The 22,163-nt window shown below is 39.2% G+C and overlaps 1 protein-coding gene across 3 annotated transcripts in view; it reads right to left on the bottom strand.

Moving 5' to 3' along the window:
• The window catches only part of LOC117230620 (complexin), a 322,043-nt gene that overhangs the window by 2,726 nt on the left and 297,154 nt on the right, over positions 1-22,163 (bottom strand). For all 3 annotated transcript variants that reach the window (XM_033488233.1, XM_033488234.1, XM_033488235.1), the window contains one exon: positions 20,805-20,968. In XM_033488233.1, coding sequence (XP_033344124.1) covers positions 20,805-20,968 — 164 coding nt within the window. The remainder of the gene's footprint in view (positions 1-20,804; positions 20,969-22,163) is intronic.

The raw sequence follows: 22,163 nt of genomic DNA, 5'->3' as shown, positions 1-22,163 counted from the left end.
ACTTCGCTAACAAGAAAGTTGTAGTAACGCGACGAAGTAGCCGAGAGCGACAACCTTTCTTTCAGACTTTAACATCGAAAGCGTTTTAAAGGAGGTGTCATCCCCTCGTGCCTCGAATTTAATGAACAACGACAGCCACAAAAACATCGGCGACGTAAAAAGTTATCTCACGACCAAATATCGATTTATGTGCGATCCTATCGAGAAGCCTTTGGCTGTTCCCATTAATTTACAAGGAAACACCGCGAATGGCCCTGGATGACTTCTATTTAGACGGAACTTTTCCTGTACATTTTCCGTAACTTTAAACTTGCCATAAGAGCATGAATATCCGTCTAGTCGTGACTTCTGTCGCCGCGAATATCACATGTCGTATTGTCAGCGATATTTCGAGTCGCGACGCTAGTATCATAAATCGAAAACATTGTTTGCTGACATTTTCTAATAACTGTCATTTGTTGCCGTTCACGATCTTTGCTTTTACTATTTCCACAGTCACGGTGGCATGAAATCGGAATGGTCAGATTACGGAAGAATCGTTTTCGGACAATCGGCTTAAAACTCAAACAGTCAATCGCGTCCATCACACGGAGCATCGACGCGCGGCTATTAGCCAGCTCTCACGCAGTGTTCCGTAATCGTATTAGCTGGACAATTTCAATCTCGGCTTCGTATCATCGAATCTGCCTCATGATTTCGAGGATCTGCAACAGGAGATCGGCACGTAACAACATACCCGCGCCGCCGTACCCCTATTTACACTAGATTGTCTAGTTGCATCGAACCGCAATGACGGCTGCACCCGCTCGCTACCTAGCTACATGCAGCGAGTAACTCAGCTTTGTATCCACGCCACTCTTGTCGGCAGACAATGAGCCCGATTGCGGTACAAGCCAGACACGTGATCGGCTGTACGGGTGCCGGTCGCCTCTATCGTGGCATTGTAACCGACCGTGGAATACGCGTATTGCGGCTATATCTACAAACACTATAAATTCTCCGTCTGTTTCGTTGTTGTTCTCCGTTGTTCGGCCCTCTCGTTTCCCTTTTTGCAAAGGCTTTTCGCGTTTTGTCCCGAGTCTCGTATCGCCCTTTTGTTACCGCGCCATGCGACTACACGCGTCTTTCACTAGACGCGCTGTCCGATTCGATATCGTTGTCACGAGGGATTTTCTGCGAAAAACTTTGCCCAATTAAAATTCAGACGCATATTTCACTGGCTGTTCTGCTACGAAATAATAACAAATTGGAATTCATTTTTCTGTAACATTTATCATTGGAATCTTACGGGAAGAGATGAAATTCCAAGGCTGTAAAGGTTTCGCCTTACTTAGATATTCTGTTTCACTCGGTTTTCTTCGATTTCAACGTATAAAACCTTTTCTTTTGTATCATAGCGTGACTCGATAGAAGTACGTCGACGTGAATACGCGATTGGTTAGGAAATGTGAAAATGTGATAAGAAACGGAGTGTTTGAAATCATATCGACCAGCAACGTCTCCAGGTAACACTGAATTATATTCGCTGGGAAAAGCTAGTTTATTTCTTGCCTCATATCCGCAGATCCAATATAACGGAATAGTTTATTCTATTTTATCGAAAGTACAATAAAATGAAATTGTAACCACGAACAATGCACCGCTTTCTCTCTTATTTTCAATCGGTTCGACAATTCCACTCCCCATACTTCTAATCGTATCTTGTCCCTTTGTATCTCGCGTCTCGTACGTGTAGAAATCTCGTAAGGTGGTTTCACAGTGGTGAACACAGTGTACATATAAATATGTATCGACTTACGCAGTTTTCTTCGAACTCGAGTCACAGAACTAAAATAACGCACCTAAACACGAGCAACGAAAGTTTACAGGTCGATTTACAGAAAGATTTTCGCGACATTTTCGAACAAAAGTTGCAGTAGTCTGACAGTGGTGGTTCGACCGTACCACGAGGGCGGAGGGACGAGGATATTTAGAAATAGGAAAAGTTGATTGGGTTTATTTAATTAGCGTAGTAGAAATTCGGTTTGCTCTGGGCTAACGGGTATTGCCGATAAATCTGTCTCTCTTTGTTTTTCCGCTGTTCCGTTCCATTAGCAACGCGGCCGTTCGTAATGGGTGTACAGTGGCGTGTCCCAGGCACCGTGAAGCCGCGCGAAGGAGACAGATAGCGCGTGTACAAACGGCGGTCCAGTCTCCCAACGATGTCAAATGTGATGCACCGATCCTGACGTTAATTAATGCTTCTCGACACGCACCGCGCGCCTCTGCGATACAACGTTTACGAGCGCATCTCACGTGGAATTTCAAATTCGTGACGTTACGTTTGCGTCAAGGAACGCCTTTTAATTATCGGCCCCTGCCTCTCGACCCTCTGGTTTTTTTTAATCCTAAAAGTTGAGCAATCCCAGGGACTCGTAACACTTTGCATAATTGCGACGCACTCGCGCGTATCACGGCCGGAAGTCTTCAAACGTTCTTTCGCCACGGGTACTACGTTCTGTGATTTGTATGTTCGTGTTGGATGGCTGCATCTGTATGTGTGTCCTAGACGCATCTGCAAGCCACGTCGCATTGCGACATTTTTACCCAGCACATTTTTAGTAACCGGTTTCCTTGTTAAAAACTAATTCAAGAAACGTTACGCCGTATGTCTAATGGTATGTTTTTTGTTATAATATGACGTACTGGTTCAACGATACGGAGTTAGAAGTTTGAAGTGCGTACGAATGCTAAGTTCAGCACGTTGCCAGATCCGTTGTTACGTGTATGGTAAGTATGTGTACGTATAAAGATGTACACAGAAGATGTGATAATTATCCGAGATTATTAGGAAAACGATTGAATATCCATCAATATAACGACATACACACTCGTTGATAAGTATTACGACATCTGCTAATGCAGAACGTGGTAATTAATCTGGCAATTAATTAAACGAATTAAATAGGAGATTCATAGCAATTTGGTGAAAATTTACGGATAATAAATATAAGGAAGCATCTAATGGTATAAACGTGGATATCTACCAGTGACGAATCGATATTTTTTAATAAGACGATGACTATGAAAAAGGCGAGAAAGCTTGGTTTTACGTAAAGTAAATGGATTTTCGCGAAACCAGTTATATTTATGGTATCTCAACATCGTTCGATGGTAACACGTGTTCGTAACAGCGGAAACTTTGCGAACGTTGTCAAATCCCTAGTTCGCAATGTTGTCTAGCTATCTTGTTACAGCATTAGTATTCGCGCAGTTTCTGTCTCTCACAATCAGCCTAATTGTCACGTGACGGTGCGAGCGCGGTACAAGCATCGCTGGTTACGAAGCAAACGCAACTATTTGTAAATTGTTCGTTGTTGAATCCCGGGGGGAGGGTAACAGTCGAACCACGTTTCCATGTGTATTTCGAGCACGACAGAGGCGAAAGATCGATTTTTCGTTGAACGGGAACAGTTTTCATTAATTACATCGCTGGAAATTACGATTTCTTTATACAAGCGTGTCACTCGCGCCGTGATTTCATTTCTAAAGGAATTCGGCGCGCAATGACATCGCGATATTCTCATCAACTTTTGTAACTGGCGAATCGCCGGTGCGTGTTCAATTTTCAATTTCTGCCGAATCATGACTATTTTTCACGATCAGCGAATATTTCTGTCGCATTGTTCCTGTCGCCGTTCCCGTGAAAATTGAAAAAAATAAAAAGAAGGGGAAAATAGGGTGACCAATAAGTAGACCGCGGATGTTTATGCAAACTGATATCCTTACGAACACGTCTAAAGCAATGGGATCTAAGCAGAGATTCGTTTCACTCGTCGAATACTATAACGAGTACTGTGCTCTTATCGCATAAAATTTTCTATCTAGCATTTTGTTTGGTTCTCAAAAAAGAGAAAGAATATTTGTTTCCTTCGGTTTGGAAAGAGATTTTATATTCTGTACAGTTTTTACACGTTTGTCGCATTCTGTGCATTTTTTTTTTTGCCTCGAGGTTTTCTATAAATGCGTAAGCATTCGCAGTTTACCGATATATCATTATTGTTGTGTCACCATTCGTTTCATTTCGAGAGAAAGGGAATTTTACTGTTTAATTTTTATCTGTTGTGGCCGATAAACAATTTCGAAAGTGCCACCGATACGCATCGTTTATGATATTTTATTAATCAGTACGTTGTAATTACAGGAGTTTAATTAAATTTGATGTACCAATTACGTAAATTAATTTTCTAATTGGGCGTACGTGACTGCAACTGTGGCTACATTAAAATCTGTAATTTCACGGTGCTCTTTCTACAAAGCGAGAATTTATTGCCTGATACGTTCATTGCATGCAAAATCGGGAAAAGATGTTATGAATGCTCGTTTCACTTTGTTCGCGAAATTATCAGTACGTAACGTCGTAGTATGATATATCGTAGTTAAATAGCTAACAGTACGATAAATGTACAAATGTGCAAATAATTCTCGTGTATATTTAAAAGCTGCGTATCGTTTACTTCTCATTTTATAAATATCAGCACACTTTATAGGACGGTAGACTATGAAGAAACCATATTCAATATTATAATATTATAATCTCATCGATGCCATACAATAAGATTAAAGTATCTGTCTTGTATTTATTGATATTTCGTGTTATATATGCTACAAAAGATTCAGATTTTCTGCAGAATTCTTCGAGTTTTCAGATAGAATTTAGGCTGAAAGACTATAGAAACCAATATAGTATTATTACAGTAATTTACTATATTTCTGTAATTTCTGCAAATATACAGTTTGCGCAAATTCCACGAAATACTCGTCGATTACTCGTCTCCTCGATAATTTAGATTAATTGTCACGTTTCGCGTGAAACCAGCGAGCGTCCTGATACTTACGGACAGGAGTGTACATTTTCCATTCGCGTAACGCCGACACACTCTCTAGGAATAACGCACCGATACCGATTCTGTCGTCAATGCTTTTATCGCATTATAACCGACACTTTGTAGTACAAGTAGCCTTAACTTGTTTCGACGTGCGCATCCTTAAGTACTTTCACGATGGTCCGTTGAACGTCTTAAAAGGAGTCAGCCTGACTCTATTAGGAAGTCGCCATATTGAATGCAGGGACTCCCTACTAGAGTCAATTTGACCCCAGTTAAGTTCAATCTTCTCTCTTCGCTTCTCCCGTCGTCGTTGTCTGCCGTTCTTCTTCCTTTCTCCCACGTCGACCTCGTCCGGGTTGCAGCTCGTTGTTCTTACGTTGTCAGCCGTCTTGTTCTTCGGTTCTCTACTTTCGCGGCTCTTTTTCTCCCCTCTTCTTCTTTTTTTTTTCTACCCGTTCCTCTCGTTCTTCTTCGTCAGCGTCACCTTTGACGCCCGCCAGGGTATTCGTGCTATAAACACGATATCGATCAGACGCCGGATTTTAATTATCGCGTCGAAAGCTAATTAGCTTGACACGTAGTTCGTGTCTCGCCTGATCGAGCTCCTGTTCAGAACGATATTTAAGCGTAACTCAGCTTAGAATCTAACGACAGTGGTGATCGATGCGTCGTGTCACACCTATTACGAAGAACACGTAGTGGGATACGTATGTTAGGCGAACAGATCTCATTTGGACATCTCGAGAGCAAGACGTTGCATACGCGTCGCATACAGATTAATAGATATATAGGTGGATGCAGTCGGTGACAAAAATAAGGGCATAAGTAGTGGAAGTAGGTATCGATGAAGTTTAATTAAATTGGTGATAGTGGTATACATATATACTCACGTTCAAAAATTTGACAACTTTTTATCTTTAATAAAACTTCGATATTTGACGTACATTATGAACTTTATATTACCTCGCATTACTCGCGTTAACATTTTATACGTCAGCTACTTTTTTTGGTTATATAAAATACCAAGTTAAATGAAACTCCATCGTATCGTTTTACTGACACTTACACTTGTCCAATTTTGAAACGAATGTAACATAAGATTTTTGAGCGATGCTGTTTACACACACTTGTAATGAATTATTTAGCGAATGATTGAAATTGATATTTCTATCTCTGTATAGGCAATGCCGTATCTAACGAAACTTCGTTAATATCTGTTTCCATTGTCTGTCCGTTTATTTTCGTGGCCGATTGAATATTCTTTATGTCAACCACTCAGCCAAGAAATTTGCCCTTGGTTTTACATCTATCCTAACTTCACGATACCAGCTTACATATTCGATGCAAACTTGTTTTCCAAACTACTATGTTGTAAACCATCCAAGTTTACGATACTAACTTACACATCGAGTATAAGCTCGTTTTCCCAAAGTCAGTGATGCAAACAGTCGTACGACCGATTCAGATCTGTCGAACGGTTTTACTCCTTAAATTTTGTAATCGATGAAAATTGAAATGTTGAGGAGCGCGTGTAACTATGGGAGGAGAGTAAGTGGGAAGGAGCGAGTAACGAGAATGTAGGAGAGGGCGCGTCTGGTGGCTGATTTAAAACTTTGACTTTCCGTCAATTTGATACGTAGCCATCTCCTTTCACCCCTCCCTGCCCCTTCTGCACCCGTTTCTCAGTATTTCCATGCGATTTTATTGACACCAGTCAGTCTGGCGAAGAGACACCGGCGAAGTTTCCGTGGGTCATGAATTTGCGAAATTGGAAAGCTGTCTGTTTCTCTTCTCCCCATTTTACACTTTCCTCGTCCGTTCTTTCTATCCTCGGTCCGTTTCAGACCTGTACTCATATTCCCTGATTCGTGGATCACCGCTGAGAAAGACAACCGGCTTTTGGATATCGAGAACGTTGACGGGCTACGTGACGATATCCCAGCGTATTATTTCTTTCGCGTCCGGGCAGCATGTTTGAATTTCATAGAGACCATTGTCGAGACAGCGGTAAAAAATTTCGAATAATGCCCGTCGTCTTGCAATTTCGATTTATTGCAGGCGAATATGAACAATTTCAGAGCTACGTATAATTTTTGTTACACGGTATAATTTTTGTTATTCGTAGCGTACGCACGCTATCGTTTCTCATCGCTGGAAATAGCCGAGAAACGTATTTTTTAATCAAATTGGATATTTTTCTATATTAAATTCACAGAGATTAAAACTATACGCATTGGAATGTACGTGTGTTTTATTTTGCATCTGGGTATTGATCCGTGTATCTTTGCTATTGTCATTTTCTTGTACGCGTGTTCCAAAACGAATTCGATAAATCTTAATAATAACTTTACTAAGAAATTTCACTAAAATATAAAACTATAAACTCTAATAAGAAGAAAGATTCTCCACTGTCCTCTGCAGATAGAAGACGATAGGTTCGAGGTATTGAAAATGCAATTACAATTATTTAGTTTAATGACGGACGCAATAGAAATTACGCTACTAATTACTCGAAAACTAAGTTTTCAGCTTTTGGCGATTAAATCGGCGAATTATCAAAGAAACAGCGAAATATACTTGAACGTAAGGGAAAATATTTCAATAAAGAAATAAATTGCATTCTCGTAGAAGAAAAAAGAAACGAATAGAATGTTTTGCATAAATCCAATATTACCAGAGGAACAACAAAGAAAGAACAGTAAATAGGACAGGAAACGCGTTAACCAAGATCCTCATTGGTATTCATTAAGTTCGTTAGCATCTTCCTCTAGCGATTATCTTTGTCTTTGATCTGTTAATGTGCCTACATTTCTTTAACACAACAGGATTAGCCAACTATTCTCTGCCCAAGGTCTCTGCGACTACGTTTCACCCCGATCGTACTGCGCTTGCTATTAACCGCCAGTTACGATATCGTAAATTCGTTGGCAATAAATCGCGATAATGATATGCTGTATATATATAGCAATACTTTCGCTGTTATGAAATTCAGCGAAATTTAGAAGGCAAAAGGCGCGCGATACCTGTCGCGAATCTACATAGATAACATTGTTCCTCTGCACCTGTTGGATATATTTATGCATCCATAATTCAGCTCGTTTATTTCATCGCAGCTTCGGCTTCAGCTGCCCGAGCTTGCAACCCATTTTTTATACTTGCCTGGCACGCGACCCGCATTATCGGACGTGTTTGTTTTTCGTCGCAAGTCTTACGATTAATCATCGATTTATATTCTCAAAGTCGCTTCGCTATCGCTAGTTGAATTTTTGAATATTCATGGAAAGCACGAATCGAAATACAGTAGAAGCACGATTATCGGAACGCCAACACGAATGTCACGAACGTAGCTGATCTGCACGATTAGGCAGGAATTTTTGTATTCAGAAATATTTTCGCGTAATCAATTTATGTAAATACCGAAATGGAATATCAAATATGATAATGATACGACGACAGAGATTCAGATAATCGGAGATTATTCGTTCGACTTTGTCAATAATACACTGGTTACATTTTTGAAGAATATTTATCAATTGATTAATCGATGTCTACCAATCGGTATCACGTGGAAAGTAAAAGTGTTACGTGCTTATCAATATTGGATACTTTACAAGTTTGATAAATTTTAAAGGACAGGGGCAAGATTTCTGAATATGTCGATATACGTCGTTATTATTATTATTTGTGATTTTGAATGGTGGTACATGGTGATGAAATTTGTCCAATATTTAAAATTTACAACGAAGTAAAATGGAATAAAATAAAAGAAAATAAAATATGGTAAAAGCGAGCTTCGCGATTTCTGCAATTGCGACGAACAATTTCAAATACAATGGTGCGCTTTGCTCGTGACTGCACGGGAATCGCGTGCTCGCGTGTTATGAACATTAAAGTAGTTTCACCGATTACGGTCCTATCGAAACGTAAAAAAGGCTCGTATCTCCTTGGCTCGCGATTCAGAATCGTTCTATTCTTGGTCAGACTTTAACCAACGTAACAACATCGTTCGTGACACGAATTACGAAATCTGTTACTATATTCGGTTGGTCTTGTTCGTAGCCTAATTTCTCTAATCTAAATCCTAATAAACTCGTACAACGTTAACGCAAGGCTCGCAGAGTAGAAAGATAAATTTCACTTTTTAAGAGCGAAGTCATTTACATCGGTGAACTACGTCTGAATATGGTATAGTTTCGATTGTATATTTCTCTTTTAAGAAATCGAGCAAACATAAACAGCGGTTTCTTTGGAAACGAGAAAAGAGATAGTTACGATTTTTGCAATTTCATATTGAAATTTTTTAAGAAGAGGAAATGCTGAACGCACGCTATATCTTTGTAGAATATCATACGTAACACTGGATTTATTATAAATCTTAAACGAGCAACAGCTGAGATTAGTTAACAAAATTTCAACGTAAGCTTTACGTAAGATTTAGACCAACTTTTTAAAATTTCGCATACGAAATACGTAAGTTACAAATCACCGGGTCGAAGATCCCTTTCGTTTACGAGTTGTTAAATTTGAATAAAGATCAATCGATCTCCTGCTTCTAGCTATTCTATTATACGACGTTAATGAGCCATCAGTCAAGATCGATAAACGTAGAAATATAAAAGAAAATAATACAGTTAGCTAAAGACGATCGATTAAATTACTTTTAACCTTTTTCTTCGCTAATTGTTACTGACGCAAGCTACGAAGGGAAACGGTAATAGAATAGGAAGAACATACGTTAAGCAGGCAATTGAACGTGTCGTGTGGACGAAGTGAGCCGTTGGGTGGAACATCGGTCCCTCGAAGATACATCTGCTACGAGAGATTCGATAAAGTACATAATAAAATACAGCGGCGGTGGAACGACGACGTCGATGGGGATTGGTCACGACAACGTGCAATAATGTCGTTCCTTCGACAATTTCTTGGAAAGAGCAGGAAACCCGCCGCCGATGGAACAAAGTGCCGGAGATGGCGCGGTAACATTTTCTCTTCGAGTCGAAAAGCGAACGACGTTAGAGCGTTATCGAGAAAAAGAAAAAAAAAAAAAAGAAAGGAAGAATGCGAGCTTTTGTTTCGATTGGATCGTTCTAATAGAAGTTTAGAAAATCGCAAGGTGCATTAACGAGAATCAAAGATGGATGGTTGGTCGAAACCTCGATTTTCATTCGCCGACCATATTCCGCTATCAAAACCTATCGATCGCTTAACAGAGGAACGACAGTAGCATTTTTCCACGATAATACTGCCAAAAATGGTGATATACTGGCAGGTCGCCACGACGATAAATCCTAACGTATCATATTAGAATACTCGTTCCATATGGATATTCCTATTTCACGCTGTCCGTTTTTTTGCTGAATTTATGTTCGTCCGGTCAGACCCTCGACAAAGTTGAGATGCTTCATTTCCGAAACATCCCTTGCGCGCCATCTCCGTTTATATACCCACGACGTTTAAAAATGATTTCGGCCAAAAGGTTGTCTATTTTTTATCGATTTGTATCGCATAGAACGACGCGTACATCTTCGTTCATAGATATTAGGACATCCGCCGATCTTGTGAAAAACGCGATAATTGGACTTGGATTACGAAGAGTGAAAATTATATATTCATTTAAAACGATGATTTGTAATAATTGTCTGCAAGAGTTTCGAGAAAATAATTGAGAATTATATATCGATTCTTGTCATCTTTTGATTTAAACCCCGGTGAAATGAAAATGAACGTGGTTTAAACGAATGATCCAGAAAATTTAATACAGTGTATCCTGTTGATGAAATTCGAATCTGGCTCTTGAAATTATTTATGAAATACACGAAATCAAGAGATAAATTTTATAGCGCAGATTTATCAGTGACAAGGAGAGGAAAGTATAGATAAGAAACAATTTAATTGTATTATTTGTAACTGGCGAGATTTTTATCATTGCATGGAATATGTAGACTGTTTATATTTCAAAGTTTCAAACGATATAATAATTCGAATTTTTAATAAGCTGATCTGTTTCGATTTATCTTGTTTTGCTAATGCTTGAACTTAGTAACGGAGATGTAAAAATAAATTAGTTATACGGAATAGTGAGAATAAACATTAGCTATGAAATATTGAATGTCAATGAGAATTTATACAGGCACACACACGTATGTTGCATAATATTATTTCATCATTGACATGCAAATGCAGCAAATTGGACTGGATATCTACATTGTTTGTATAATAGCGATGCAATTTATGGGCATCAGCAACTACCTTTGAATACTGAAATTATTTTATAATTTTGCTTGCGTTATTGTTATAAAACGCAGTAAATTGCCTTTCCTAGAAATTAAACAGCATTCTTCTGAATTTTCCATACTAATATGCAAATACAATGATACTCGGTTCTGAATGATCATTGATGGTTTAATGTAATTTTTCCAAAGCTAGAAATAAAACTTCCAATATTATTTATCGGTCCTCTTGCCTAGAAGTTTCTCAAATTTATATAATGATTTTATTGAATTTATATGATGATCGAGAAGTTTCTCAAATATATTTAAACGTACGATAATAATTGATTATTGCAGCGTTAATCAATACGAGCGAGAAAGAACGATTGGAACGAAGGAAATATAAATTATAGAAGAATGGTTGATTTAATATCTGTTGTATATTACTCGTTCAATAATAAACATCAGCAAAGACAGTAGGGAAATTTTTAATTAGAAAAAGTCCATCGGAGTAGCGCCACCATATCGAATGTCGTTACTTCAGTTGCGTAAGTCGCTTTCATTGTTTCATCGAGCCATCGAGAAGAACGGATGTTGGTCTGTCGCCACTGTCTCGAGGGTTTTTAATTAATTGTTCGAGTTAATTGAGAGACACAGAAGAGAGACGTAAAACGAGACGACCTTCTTCGAATCGCGGAAAAACAGTTCGTTTTGCAAACTTGCATAAATGAGATTTACATTCTATGTATTAGCAAAGAACGTTCCGAGGTATAGAAAAAAAGGTCGTTCAATATTTATTTTCATGTTTTAAAAAGCCCGTTCCTAATTGAGAGGAAAGTTTTAAAAAGGAAGAAAAGGAAATGTTCTTTTCATAACTTGGAATTTCCGCAACGACAGACTTAAATAAAGTTTTAAATTCCACTTTTAAATTCCATGCTCCACTGCGTCTTCAGATTTCAAATCTCTTTTTTCTTCCTGTTATATGATCGTGAGATATTTTCTTGTTTTTTTCTTTTTACTCTCATTACGCGTTTTCGTATGCTTCTTAAATTCGAGATATTACAGCAAAGACCTCATAGGTTCGGCAATTTTCTGACGTTAAATTTTTTCATCGAGCGAATTCGAGCGCGTATTTGGACAACCAACGTAATTTATTACCTACGCTTTTATTAACAGGAAGAACGAACAAATAAAATACGAAATACAATGTTACAGAAATTTGCATATACCTTTTGTATTTATATGATATTATAAAACAAACTAGACTTAATGTTATATCGACATCTCGTATATTCTCCATCGATATAGCTAATGTAATTTCCTTGGTAGCGATAAAATCAAAAAACATCGTAACCGCACGCGTAACTTTGCTCCTTCTTCGGACTTTCCGAGTTCCGAGTAAATTTAATGTTACTTTGTCGATCTAGAAATTTAAACGATTCTAAAAGAAAGCGCATATTTACTAATTTCTTTTAATATATCGAATACACAAGATTCAATAAATGTATATAGACTTTTGCGATAGAAACTAGACCGTGTCTCCATTTTTGCATTTTTAAATCATTATCGTAGATTCTAATATTCGATTTGCTGGCCGTTGCGCTCGCGACCTACTCGTATTTCGTACATTTCCTTTAGATTTATGGCTTTTCTTTACGACTTTATTTCTTCCAGTGCACGCGAGTAAATAGAAAATACATTATCTTCTTTAACGTAAGTTGGACTTGTTATTTCACTGTTTCTTTCTGCTCGCTATCTTCTTTCACTCGCTATTAAACCTGAATCGCATCGGAGTCATTAAGTGTCCAACAGTTAAAACGGAAAGACGTTGTGGTATTTTTAATTATACTGTGTAGGATATTCCAGAAGCTGGAGGAGCCGATTCCTAAGCGAAATTTCTTAAGGGCCATATAACGAAATCTCTTCTTGATGATCATTAGCCGAGGCCCGTAATCGGATTTTCTTTGACCCCGTCGTGCCGGCGCGATTACCGAAGGAAATCTTCTTGCGGAATAGCGTCCGCTTAAGAATACATCTTTATTCTCAAGGGGATCACCAGTGTTATTATATCTCGAGTTTTCCGTTCATTGTTGCTGGAAAAGGTGGATAAGGGATCCTCCGGGAAAATATCGCGAAAAGACTTTCACGGAGGATTTCGATGTCTCGGCTAATGAAGTATCAATCTTTATTAATTCTGACTGAACGATCCTCGACGCCGATACAGAACCGCTCGCAGCCAAGCTAAGACCGGGGATAACGTTCCCAACTTTTTATTTCTCGTCACAGAGGCTTTGATAAAGCGCGATCCGGATTATTTGTCGTGGAGATTGCAAAGTCCCGGCGAAATTTAAATTTATACCGGCTAAACAGCTAGGTTGAAGAGCGTATGAAAGTGCGTTGGAAAGCAGTGGTGAAGCTGAACCCCGGTAACGAGATAGCCGGATGAGGTTCGGTTCCGTTTAACGAGGGACTGATATTTCAGGAATGACACGATGCTTCCTACATGCCGATGCAAAACGGTCTCAATTTTCCTAACTCGTATTTTTCCACTGAATTTCCACGAACATCGAAATCAACGATTTCGCGCATTTGGTCCTGCTTCGAACGCGTGCGTTCGAACAAGGACAAGGAACCTTAAGAGCGATTACATCATATTATTATATCTGGATCAGGCTATTTTAGGTATTTATGCAAAATTTCAATGTGCAAAAACGTACGAAATCCTGTATCGAGGTTGTAGCTTTTCTACTTAGACTTATAAAAATATGAATTTCTATAAGAATTCGATATCAATCTATGCACATTATTAGAAAGAGGACGCGTTACGTTTTTTAGGGTTTCAAGGTTATTCGATCTGCCGCCAGCAAATTGTTTTGTTCGAGAAAAATGAAGATGTCTCCGCACCAGATATCTCGTTATAAACTTGTCTTGTTTAAATGTCCCATCATTTTTTTCACACAATAAGGAAAATATATCGCTCTTCTACCCTGTGTCCCTTTAAGTGTCACTTTAATCTTCTATTGTTCCGGCATTCGATAATAAGCAGCCCTCGTTAATTTCGCAAATCGTCGAGAGGATATTGAAATCTTTGTTGTCATAGAAATTGCAGCGTTTCGTCAGAGTGGCCAATATTTCGAACTCGTTGCCTTCCATACAGATTGGTCGGACATTTTTTACGTCAAAAGCAATGCCCTATTAACTTTCAATTGTTTAGGGACAATCGGGTATCGGATCGAACGGTCATTTTCAAAGTGGTCCTATCTTCGTACACGCGTTTATCGACAATAATTTTACAAGCACTTGACGAACAAACGCGACAAGATTTAATTGCGCGACGTCACGCCGATGATTCGAGAGTTATTCATTTAATGCGTACAATGCATACCGGGACGTATTTTTCTCGATTATTCTGCGAGAGCCCTCGATTCCATCTGGGTCATGTCAGCACCGCTGACTACATCCTGACAGGACAATACATCAGGATTGACAATAGTACGATTTCGCGTGACATCTGTTTGTCCTTTCTATCTCTTCGCTCTTTGTTCAACTCTTCTTTTTTTTTTTCATTTCGTCGTTTGTTTCGCGGTAAATCGGCCGTGTTGGAAAACTTTCCGAACACTGGGTGCATTGTGCTGATGGTTTCCGGCGAATGTCAAAAACGCTGAGAAATTATCTTTCTCTTCGATAGTTCTCTCGTTTTCCTCTCTCTCTCTCTCTCTCTCTTGCGCGCTCTTTCACAATCTTTCAGTAACGTCAGAAATTTTGTTCCTCTTATTCTGCACGCTCCGTATAGAAACAACTCTCAATGAAGTTTTATGAGAATCTCGAAATTTATTCCTTCTTTGCATAAAGCTTTGCTCACTTTTCATCCCGCAAAAAACAAGAAAGGATTGAGTTTGCTTTGATGGAACGGAACTCGCAAACAATGACCGGCCAGCTTTGCTACACGTTCCACGATAAACAATTCCGTTTCAGCGGCGCGCGCTCGTGAATGTTTCACAAAGTCTGGCCAACCGGGGCCCCGACCACGAAAAGTTGTCGGAACATTCGTCACTGAATACGCCAAGAGTTTATGGACACTTCAAAGAGAGTTTTTTCCGCGGTAACTAAAATATCCACTAAAAATACCGATGTCTTTCTTTAAGGCTGTTCCTCCTTCGCGGTTAGAGGAATTTCTAACGAACGTTTTAGGCAAATCATCTCTAGGAGCGGGACTCGCCAAACCTCGAGACCACGAAACTTCTCGAGATTTAAAATCCTCCTACGACTTGAAGCGTTCGCAATAAGGATATTCAAATCTCACTACCTGCTGACCATCCTGTATAAGCAGAATATTCGTTTAATTTTCTTACGCGAAGACAAGTACGAGGTAGGGAAGGTTAAAGGTGTCCTCTTTTCCACCTGAACAATTTTTTCACGCACAAACTACATCAGTCGTAAGGTCTAATTGAAATCCATTTATAAAAAGTACAGCATACAGACATACAGCAAACATAATTTTGTGTATATGATATCTCGGGAAGTAAAGTTGCTCGACGGTTATATGCGGCTAGAAAAAGCAGTTTTTATCAAGTTGCATGTTTCATCCTCGTGATATTAAACTCTTCTAGTCGTAAAAGAAGACTACTAAATAATGCGAGATCTGGTTAATTGTTATTATATATAAATGCTACATATAAATGCTATATATAAATGCTAATGATAAATACAGCGAATTTGCAGCCACTCTACGTTAAATGAGATTACTCGGAACGTTGGATGAAAATGTTAAGGATGAACTGTGCCCTTTTCCACGTAATTATTATTCAAAATTACCGTATCTCTGATTAATGTTATTTCTTTTTCTGCCGGAGAATTCGCCTTTCGGTTTCCGCAATTCTCTGAAATTCCGTGCAACACGAGCGGAAATTATCTCGCACTTGGCTCGATTTATACGGGTTCGTGATAAACAACCGGCGTGACTTTCGCGTTGGAGAAACTCGGCGTGACTTTCGTGTTGGAGAAACCCGGCGTGTTCGAGATGTACGCGTACGTGCATTTACGCGTGGCCATATTTAGGTGTGGAAGAACAGGCTGCGAACGTGACGGACCGTTCGCCGTATTCGCAGTGCCGCTTCGTAATCAAATTTGCATTTTAAGTCGGGGACCGTTCTTGTTAGACGGCTTGCATACGTGCAAACGAGTAAGCGTCCGCCATGAAACTCAGCCATCTCGGACGATTTATCTTTTCGGTGACGTTTGCTGGATTAACGTCTTCTTGTCGGACGAATAATTATACCTCTCTTTTCAGTCCCGCCTATTTTACCTTATTTACATAGTAATCGCGAAATGCTTGCTCGAATTTTCTCCCCTGGAAATTAATAAATTATCCACCACTTTCTGCCGTGTTATTTGCTCGCCTTACCACGAACTTCAGATACGAGATGTTAAGAAAATCAGCGATATTTAAATACTTGGTAGAAACTTTTACGTAATGCTATGACCATCGTGATTATTTTGGTCGAGTTGGTAAACGATCTGAATATGTATGCAAAAGTTACAAGATGCTTGTTGTGGCAATAATATACTTGGCAAAGATCACTAGAGTATTTGAACAGTCGGTTATTCGTTATGTTAATAAGCCAGGATAATTAAGACTACTATTCACGCCGTATAACGATTTCTTTTCCGGCGTAAAAGAACCATAAATATCGTGTAATTTCTACATATATTTTCAGATTGGTTTCAAATTTGGCTATCATAATCAGGATAGTCGTGTACCATTACAGTGCTAACGAAATTTTAAAAAGCTTCGTATAATGGACGTAGCATATTAATAAGGAAATTCTGTGATAAACGTTGGAACATCTCCGTCAGCCACAATACGTAGTAATATAAATGCTCAAATATATATATCATTACTATGTTTCTAAATAGAGAGTTTATTCTTATGTCCTGTTAGTTTTACGAAAAAGCAGTAAATGTTGTTTCTAATTACCAGTTAGTCGTTTATTTCTAATTTGTAATTATTCTGGTGAAATTCACGTATTGTCGCTGCAAATCGAGCAAATTGTCCGAATATTTACTAGCGGTGCCGGGGTAAATTTTTAATTTACTCGCTAAATATTTCGCTGTACGAACACTATGAAATCCTCGACAACGTTCATCCGGCCTTTCATAGTATTTTCAGTCGATTGCAAATATCTGTATTTTTTACGGGAGCGAAAAACGCTTCGCGTGGCATTTAGTAAAATAAACGCATTAATCGCGAAACGGCTTTGGAGATAACGGGGTGACGCCGTGGTCGAACGGTTAAATGAATGCTGTTTTTCGCGTTGGCGACACTGGTGCGCGGAATGGGCCGCCATTATCGCGCATTGTTCGCCGATCGAAATTGTCCCGGGCACTTGGAAAAGTTTGCAGAACCGTGGCGTGAAAATAATCGTGTGTCGAGGATTATTCGTTAGTGTCATTATCGGCGGACGATTACGAAACCACGGACAGCCAGGAACAATGGTTCTCGTTGATCAAACGGTTACGTATCATCGAACAGTCACGACTAATTAGCGTGATTGCAGCCGACAAAATACGAGCGCGACCGTTCTGATCTGCTCGAATTATGAAATCAGCTTCGTTAGATAATTGCTCTATTTCGTATTGACACGGGAAATTAGCAAGGTATGTCAAGTAGCCGAGCTTTGTTCAGCGTTCAATTTAGAAGCGTTAGCTCGCGCATTATGACTAATCGAGCGAGCAGCGGTATAAATTGGCCGCGATTCTTGGAAGCCTTTCCCTTATCAAACTGCGGTTTCAATTTCGTTGCTGGCTGCGTCCGTTTATTAGCATACGCGTTCCTGAACGGTCATTAAATTCGTCGATCAACGCGACAGTATGGTTTCGTGTATAGTTCGCGTATAACGCGATAACAACACGCAACTAGAGTGCCAACTTTTATGAATTTAATGAGAAAATAGTTGCGTGTGACCGGCGTTGCTCGGACTTTTGCGACCTTGGATTTTTTTAACTAATGGCTCCGCGATAAATTTTTAAAAATTTGATTCCTCGTATGTTCCTTAAAAAATGACGTTGAAGATCACGAGCGAAATTAATTGCAACATTTAACTTAATATTGTACATTCGTTGTCGTTTCTTTCGTTCGTCCAACTTCGTGTAAATCCTTACATTATCTGATCAATCAATTTCTCAGTTTCTGTTGATATAAGAATTTGCATAAAGTTAGACGAGCAAAGGAAATAACAACGAATAATACCGAATGAACAATAATAAATGAAATTTTGAAACCAGTCGTTTGACCGAACAAATGTTAGTGTTAAAATGCGGGGCTGCTGAATGGAACGAGATACGCGCCGTTAACGAATGGTCTTCAAACGTATCTTTACGAGGTTGCTTAAAACTCGAGGGGAAAAAATCGATCCTCGTCGGCAATAATAAACTCGGCGCGAGCAACGCTAGACGGAGAGCTCATTTTTCACCCTGTTGGAGAGGAACGTGTTAAAACGGAGTCGGGAGGAAAGCAAGGGTGGTGAGATTTGCCGCAGCTGACGGAGGACATTACGGTTACGCGATAATCTTTCGAGGTTCGATTGGTAGCGTCGATGTAACGCGAGAACTTTCGAGGAAGGAGATCGGAGGTGATAATAAAATATTAGATTTCCTGGTGAACGAGCATAAAGAGCCGCAGGTGGAATTAATTCTGTCGATGTCTGCTCGACTATGATATTATCCAAGTCCGTGATATAACCGAGAAATCTATAGGCATTCGTCGACCGATCAACGATACTCGTAATGATGATCGAAGTATGCAAGGGACTGATACTCGCGCAAGGAGAAAGAGGGATTCATCCCGATAAATGAAAGTTGCGGTAGGTTTGAACAGCGACGTCGGAATCATGCAGACAACTGGCGCGAATCCATTGGCAAACGAAACCAGGTGTTCCTATTCCGGCAAGTATGAAAAGACGCCCTAAAGATATTCCATGCAACTCGTGGCGAAAAGCGAGAATCCTTTGTCCTCGAAGAATGCACGCGGTTCCTTGGTAGGCGGGGTTCGTGAGCAGCGAGCAGAGCACCGTGAAAATCGAAGGAAAATGAAACTCGTAATTGAAAATTTGCAGTTTGCGAGGCGAGAGGTAATATATGACGGGAAACGCAGTGTCATTTTCTCAAACTTTCTCTGAAATGGTTTCTCTCGTTGAAATAACTGGCTCGAGGTTAATGGAAGCCTCGTAAACCGAAATTTTTTGCCGAGTTATTTCCACGATGCGTATCGTAGGGATAATCTAGAAAAATATTCGTTCTTTAACGTGATCTTTTTAGACAGCTCGGCGCCGAGAGAACCTTTGAAACTTTCGACCGTTTCACCGGCCCCTACAAGGCACTCGATACACACTACGAGTGTGTATACAGTATGTAGCATACAGCATACACACGTGTATTTTACGTTCCTCGGGACTTTCCACGCTCCAATGCGGGACACACCCGCGTACATTTGTAAATAAGCACGAGACTTTCGATCCGGAGTATTTTATCTTTCATGCAGCTTTTCAGTTACGTACTACCCCATTCAGTACGCGTATTACGAACGAGCTCTCTTTCTCTCTCTCTCTCTTTCTCTCTCTCTCTGTGAGGCTATTAAGGACAGGGAAACATGAATCGCCTTTGATACGAGTAGCAGCTTTTGTTGCTCTTCGGTTGCAATTCGCAAGCAGACAAACGCGTCGTGTAAGCGCATCTTCGCTCAAAGATCTTAGTTAGTTACGTCTTCTCCAAGATCGACAAAAATTATGGGTGAATTACACGTTGTAACAATCCGTTCATAGTTTGCTACCTTCTACGATGAAGGACGCGTACGCTGCTAATGTATTTTTACAATCTTGTTAGGAAATTCGTGCAATTTTAGCCATTTCTCCAAATCGTCGCGAATATATAAAATATAGGCGAGCGGTGTATGAGTCAATGGAAGATCTGAATCGAGGGAGACTCATATTATTGTGCCTTGAAATACCAACGTTGTTTTCGTTCGCTAGGTTCAAAGGTAAACAAACTCCGGACAAAATATTATCGCTGTTATTTGTAATCGTCAACCGGAGTTACATTTGGATAGTCGAATAGTTGAATACGACCGGCATACACTATCTCTATACTTGCACTTAAAGTGATTTTATTATAATTAACTACTACAATTTTATCACTCGTCCCTTTAATAAACAAACCAACACGTTTAATATCCACCTCATAGGTAACGCGGAATGAAAACCGTTAGGAATCAACGCTGTGTTAACTGCCACTTGATTCGCAATTTACTTCTAATCAATTTACATGATACTGGTATTCTAAGTTGAACTTTGAAAGAGAAATTTCATTTCCTCTAACAAATAAGATTAGGTCTATAATCGAAACGAAGCGAAAGTTCGAACGAGCACATTTTCAAAAGTCGTTAGAACGAAGTTGCCCGAACAGTCGGCAGTTTCGCAGAAGAACGAACTAACATTTACGAAACTCTTGTTTGTTATATCGCGCGGCAAAACCAAGAGCCGTAGTTCTCCTCTAAGACTGGTCCATTTAACGAGAGCCTTTGAATTCGTAAAGCGGAATAGAGTTAACGCTGACTCGATGTATAATTCTTCGAAAGCTGATTTTCCGTTTACGCGCTTTATATCGCGGCAACCTTCCCCTCTTGGCGAGGAGAAAGCAAAAGACAGAAAGAGGAAACGGTGTTATTCCTTACCTTGTCCCTGATTTCCTGTCGCATCTTCTCTCGTTCTTCTTCCATCTTGCGATGCTTCTCCTTCCTTCGTTCCTCAGCCTCCCTGATGGCTTCTTGCCTTTCCCTTTCGGCCTCCTCTTCCTTCTCCTTGTCATCTTCGTCTCCGCCTTCGCCACCAACGGCTCCTGCAAATCGAAAGAAACAATACGTTCAACAACAGTCCTTGGTTTTTTTCTTCGTCGTACAGTGGCTCATGAAAGTATTTGAATATTTGTCATAGAAATATTCTACGTGCGTATTAAATGTATTATAGAAAACGTTTAAGAAATTTCATTAGTTTCGTATTGAAACACGACTGTTACAATCGTATTGGCTTTTTGAAATCAATCTGAAAATGTATATTCGCATGTAGAAGTTACGAGATATTCATTGCAAAAATATATTTGGTAAAAAATTAGTATGCAGCATAAATAGCCATCCTAAGTACGTGAGACATACCGAATATAGAGTCCTATTAATTAATATATCAGCAATACGATCAAGATAGCGAGATTTTATTATAACGTTCATACAGTTTCAGTGTTTTCTACAACATAAGAGTCCAAATACTATCGTGCGCAACTGTGGATATACAATGATATTAAAACGTATAATTTAGGTTGTCTGAAAAGTTTCTTTCGTTTTATAAGATGATAATAGATGAACAATTTCTGTTTTATATTATTTTATCGCATTAGGTATGATCCATTCGGTTCTATTTCGTGCATAAATCAATAAATTAATGTGGTAAATTATATGGATCTTAGAGTAAGGACAAGCAGTGATGTTTTATTTGGAGTTAAGTTAACTTTTCCACTATACTACACTAATATAAAACAAAAAACATTGTGCGTCTATTATTTCCTTATAAAACGAAAGAAACTTTTCGGACAACCTAATATAATATAACATTATCGTCAGCTACGTAATGTAATAAGTGATTCCATATTTAGCGTCCTTTTTTCTTTATTTGATTTGCTTAAACGATAATTGATAGTTCCAGGATGATTAAACCCATCTTTGCGTTAAAAAGCTGTCGGTGTTTTGTTCGCGTTTAGTTTTCTTCCTTGCATTTAGATTATGTTCGGTGTACAAACCACCGGGATAATAGAGGACGAGAAACTAACGGTTTACCCTTGGGAGCAAACATTGTAAATCAGCCTGATAGCTGTGACGCTATTCCCTTCGAGTTTATAAACCATTGCGGTGGTACCTCAGGCTCCCAGCGAAAATTATTTCGCTATAGAAACGCGTCCAATCGATCGTCATAACGGATAGGAAAGTTTCTTCGAAATTGACTGAGAATCATAACGGTGTAAGAGCAAGTTACTGTAAATATCA

This window comes from Bombus vosnesenskii, unplaced genomic scaffold, assembly GCF_011952255.1.
Source record: "Bombus vosnesenskii isolate JDL3184/JDL3185 unplaced genomic scaffold, Bvos_JDL3184-5_v1.1 scf7180000013267, whole genome shotgun sequence".
NCBI lineage: Eukaryota > Metazoa > Arthropoda > Insecta > Hymenoptera > Apidae > Bombus > Bombus vosnesenskii.
Note: the sequence above shows the minus strand (reverse complement) of the source record. Positions and strands in the feature narration are given on the sequence as shown.